This window comes from Cupressus sempervirens, chromosome 8, assembly GCF_028749045.1.
Source record: "Cupressus sempervirens isolate cs-2001-9-10 chromosome 8, ASM2874904v1, whole genome shotgun sequence".
NCBI classification, from domain to species: domain Eukaryota; kingdom Viridiplantae; phylum Streptophyta; class Pinopsida; order Cupressales; family Cupressaceae; genus Cupressus; species Cupressus sempervirens.
In genome coordinates this window covers 488,434,626-488,439,393 of record NC_143125.1, presented here as the reverse complement: position 1 = coordinate 488,439,393, position 4,768 = coordinate 488,434,626, and the positions used below count along the sequence as shown (strand labels likewise).

The window sequence follows — 4,768 nt, the reverse complement described above, 5'->3', positions numbered from 1 at the left end:
GCCACTCCTAACAGGGTGATTAAATCCTCTAACGAGGTCACACCTAACAGTGTGTTTTGTAATGTTTAACAGGGTTGGCTCCTAACAGGGCTCACTTCAGAAGAGTGAAAAGCAGTAACTAGTTACATTGGTGGTTTTTCTCATATTGGGTTTCCACGTTAAATCTGGTGTCGCTAGTGTTCATGATTGCTGAATTGTTTTTGGTTATCAGTTCTTAATAATAATAATTATTTGTTGCATTATCAAGTTTCAGTAATTTGTAACTAAGATCAAATTTTTAGACATCTAAGGGACTGTGAAATGTTTTTGTGGTAACTGATTCACCCCCTCCCCCTCTCAGTTACTCCATTCTCATTTCCAACACCTTCTTCTCCACACTTGGAACAAGTTCCCTTAAACCAAGATCTTTCCTCTCTCTTACCACCATTATTGTCCCTAGAGTAAAAATAATATAGTGACTTGTAATATAATTACCTCTTTTACCAACAAGTTCCTCTTCCCATTCTATTTTACCTTTGTCTTGCATTGTATTGTTAGATCTGCTACTTGCTCCATAGTTTCTTTCTCTTCTTATTTCAAATCTACCACCTCTTCCTTCTTGACTTTGATTCTATTTCTTTGCTAATTGCTCCTCATCCTTTAGAGAATACTAATATACTTCTTCCAAACTATGAAAATCTTAACATAAATAATTTCATCTCAAATTTATGTTCTCAAACTATTCATGTATCTAGCCATCTTCTAAACTCCATCATCCACATGTCCAAATATGATATCCAATTTGTAGAATTTTCAGTATACTCTTTTACTATCATATCTTTTGGTCTTAAATTATGCATTCTTCTCAAAAAATAAACCAGGTAAGCCATAGGAAGGAACTTCTTCATCTTGCTAATCATCTTTTCTTATGTCTTGATATTCTCTTGTTCTCTTGTCTATCATTCAGCCTACAAATGATCCCACCAAAGTGAAGCATGACCCTTCAACTTGGCGACTTCTATCTTTACCTTATTATTATTAGGGGTACTTTCATACTTAAAGAAATTTTCCATTTTAGAGATCCAATCCAACATTTCTTTAGTCTCAATTCTTCCATGATAACAAGAAACTTCAATAGTAGGTCTAGAGTTTTCCCTAGAAAAAACTCTCACAAGCCTTTCTTCATCTTGTTTCACTTCATGTTCAAGATTCACATTAGGGACAATATGTACACCTTTTCTTTTCTCTATCTCAATAAATTCAAGTCTTTCTACAATTTACTTCAACATATCCATGGCGATATTATCTACATTTTCTCTTCCTTGAACCATCTTGACAATTGTTCCTGCAAGATCATAACCTTTAGAAAGTTATAGGTCAAAACTTAGATCTACATCTGTACAACTAATTCAATTAAGGTTCTCCATGATCAAAAATTACAAGGAAACAAAACCTTTCTTTGATACCACCTAATTTAAGGTAGGTACCTCCAAAGGAAGGGGTGAAGTCTAATCTCCTATCACCTCGCCATGTGTACACATGAAAGCAAGCACATAACTAGAAGAAAGAACCAAGAAGATTTACTAATTGATTAGACAACTCTCATGAAATTATAAAATAAACATAGTTGACTATAAGGCCTTTTGAGTTATGGCTAGAAAAATGAATTTCTATGTTAGAGCTTAAAGCTTACATTCTTGAGACCTTCTTCTACCCTCTGTCTATAAAGTTCCTAACTAATTAAATTTATTCCCTACATCTAATCTAAGTCCTTATATCGCCAACAAGACCACAAGTAATTCTATTAGGCATTTAATTACAAAATAGGTTCTATCCTAGAGGAGAAACCAAAAGAATATACAAATGACCAAAATGTAGGTCCACACATGATCCAATAGATGTCCTTCAGCCACACAAAATACCATGTTATCAAAATAAATTATGCAGAAAGAAATTCCATAGTACACATGATAAAACAAGCGAGTGGAGAAAGAAGTATGAAACTCCAAGAAGAAGGAACAGTAGATTCCACACACTTAGAATACTACTCACCAATAGCTCCATAGTAAGATGCCAACTGCATACAATTTGAAACTACGAGAAGCAATGGTTACTTGAACAAAAAACTAGTACATAAAATAAAGCAATATTTTTAGTTGATGCAAGATTGCTCATTGACCCAAGATTCTCATGCATCTCTCTCTCTCTCTCTCTCACACACACACACACACACACACACACACACATTTTCCTCCCCTCATAAAGTTCTCCCCCATAACTCTCTCCCTCTACCCTCCCTCTCCCCACTCCTCTATCTATCCACTCCTATCTCTCCTTCCTACCCCCTTCTACTGCTCCCTCCCAATCCTCTCTCTCTCTCTCTCTCTCTCTCTCTCACACACACACACACACACACACACACACACACACACACATCTAAAATTAGGGGGCCAATATGCACATCTTAATATACATCTCTCAATGTTACATGATCAGAAAAACAAAATAGATCAATCTCCCATTTACCTTATATATTGTTATTTAAGATGTACATAGGTCAAATCCACTTATTTGAATCAAACAAACATCCTCTACTATGATCTACAAACACCTTCATTATTTTAGTAATAAAATAAACACTTCATCTTTATGAAATCATGAAAAATAAAAAATATAAGATCTAACTTAAAATATTTTACCACCCAAATTTTGCCTGTGGTATTTAAACCCCCACATAATATCTCTTACTTAAGAATATATATATATATAAATATTCTCTATGTTTTTTTTTCAATATCAAATAATCTATTTAAATTATATTTTATGACATTTCATATGTAGTAATTTTCTAAGATGTGATCAATATTTTTTTTTTTTATAATTTATATTTTAAATAAATAAAAATATTAAATGTGCATCTTATTATTTGAAATACAAAATATGACATAAAATAATTTAGAAACTCCTAAACAATTTGAGTAAATAATAAATAATTTTATATATATAATAAATGAAATAATCTCAAATATCCAGGCCTGCACTAGTAGTTAAGCTCATCTATATAAAGAATAGAAAATATTCTTTAAGCAATTTGATATATTCATAATCTGAACCAGTAGGGCAAACTAAATGCCTTGTTTTTGTGCCAATGATGACTATACCTCGTGCCTGTTCTCATGGTCAGTTGGAAGCAATGATTTACTTATATGTGAATGCTTGAACAATGCTTTTTTGAATTAAGATGAACGTTAGATTTAGATTAGTCTTTTTATATGCTGAGCATTTTTATTTCTTGTTTCCCAATAAATACCATATTAGTGATAAACTTTGGACATAAATTAGTTTGCTACAAGGGAACTGAGAATGCTGAAATCGTGAACTCGAAGAAAAGCATAGTTGAATAAGCATAAAACAATAATACAAACATGCATAAAAATCAACATCAGAATTCAGAATAATCAAGCAAATTTTTCCAACTGATCACAATACATTCACGGACGTTATATATGCCTGCAAGCCCTAAACAGGTGCAGAATAGTATACTTTCGTAATCTATATATATGGAAGATCAAAGTTTATGAAACCTACTCACCCTATATTATTTTACATTCAGCAGATGTTTGTAGTAAGTCACTGTCTAATAAAACATAGAACAAGAAACTGAAAAGTAAAAGAAGAAATAAAATAGTGGGCTTATAGATCAGTTTGGAATGAGCTTGAAGGGAGGCTTGACGAGAGCAGGAGCAGGATCGTATGAGTCATAGTCTCCATGACTTCTTCTATAATCTGTTCGACGTTCATTCTTTGTATGAGATGGTGTTCTACTTGCCATTTTTTCATTCATCTGCATTGAAGTGGTCATGAATCCTTTGCTCTTCCTTGCTTGCTTCACCTCCACTGAATTCTCCTTCTCACTGCTCCTCTCGTAATGCACATCATTTGTACTCGGAGCATTCCCGTAGTTACCCTCATGCTGTAACACAATATATACTGAAGTAGCTTAAAATAATTGATCATTTGCTAAAGTTGTGAGGTTTTAGTAGATCCCTCTAAGTTTCATTTTTTTTAAAAGGGCTTATACGAAATCATGCTCTTTTTCACTATGACTCACATAACAAACAATAACTATCCTAGCAAAAGAATTTAAAGTGGGTATTTACCATGGCCTTTGTTTGATTTGTTAGAAATACCTCTGCATGCTTGGAACAATCACCTGCATTTCAACAGAAATGTAAGATTAGTCAAAACAATCTATTGCATACGTTTTCTATGTCATAAACTCATGGGCACTCAAATCAAAATCTACACACATAAATGATCAGTGATAAGAACTGCAAGTCAACCTGCATCACATGGATTTGGTGCAACAAAGACCACAAGAAACGATAAGTGAATGCATCCAACTATAATCATGCTAGTAAAACCCATATCTCCTGCTATGTTTTATTGAAATACGTTCTTGTTGTCTTCCTCCTTTGTCCTTGATCCTTTCCAGTGGCTTGTTCATTACAATCTAATGACATTCAACCATTTTGGCCGATCCATTTGTAAATAAAAAGCTGCCACCATCATCATCCAACTGCTACAAACTCACGTGGTTTCCTATTGAAAACTTAATTATAGCTCGCCCAAGAGGTAGGTACATAGCATTCTTTGCTAAATCTCAAGCATTGGAGCTAAATCTATTTGATGCGTATAAAGTATTGATTTTGAGTAGGTAAGGTGCATTTAGTAAACATAACTGGCCATATATAAGTAATATATACACAGGATTGTCTGCCAAATTCCA

At 33.5% G+C, this 4,768-nt stretch overlaps 1 protein-coding gene across 1 annotated transcript; it reads right to left on the bottom strand.

Annotated features, from left to right (window-relative positions):
- Positions 1–3,446: 3,446 nt before the first annotated feature.
- LOC149543335 (aspartate carbamoyltransferase) lies at positions 3,447–4,472 on the bottom strand. Its single transcript, XM_089796262.1, has 3 exons — positions 4,323–4,472; positions 4,140–4,192; positions 3,447–3,952 (listed from the first exon to the last, which is right to left on the bottom strand). Exons 1-3 carry the CDS (start codon positions 4,405–4,407, stop codon positions 3,680–3,682), a joined length of 411 nt encoding a protein of 136 aa, XP_089652388.1. The 5' UTR covers positions 4,408–4,472; the 3' UTR covers positions 3,447–3,679.
- Between the last annotated feature and the right edge of the window lie 296 nt (positions 4,473–4,768).

Coding starts and splice junctions, on each gene's coding strand:
- LOC149543335 (XM_089796262.1), bottom strand. CDS start 4,407: ATGGGTTTTACTAGCATGATTATAGTTGGATGCATTCACTTATCGTTT. Junction 4,193..4,322: donor ACCAAATCCATGTGATGCAG/GTTGACTTGCAG, acceptor GTTGAAATGCAG/GTGATTGTTCCAAGCATGCA. Junction 3,953..4,139: donor CAAATCAAACAAAGGCCATG/GTAAATACCCAC, acceptor ATTGTGTTACAG/CATGAGGGTAACTACGGGAA.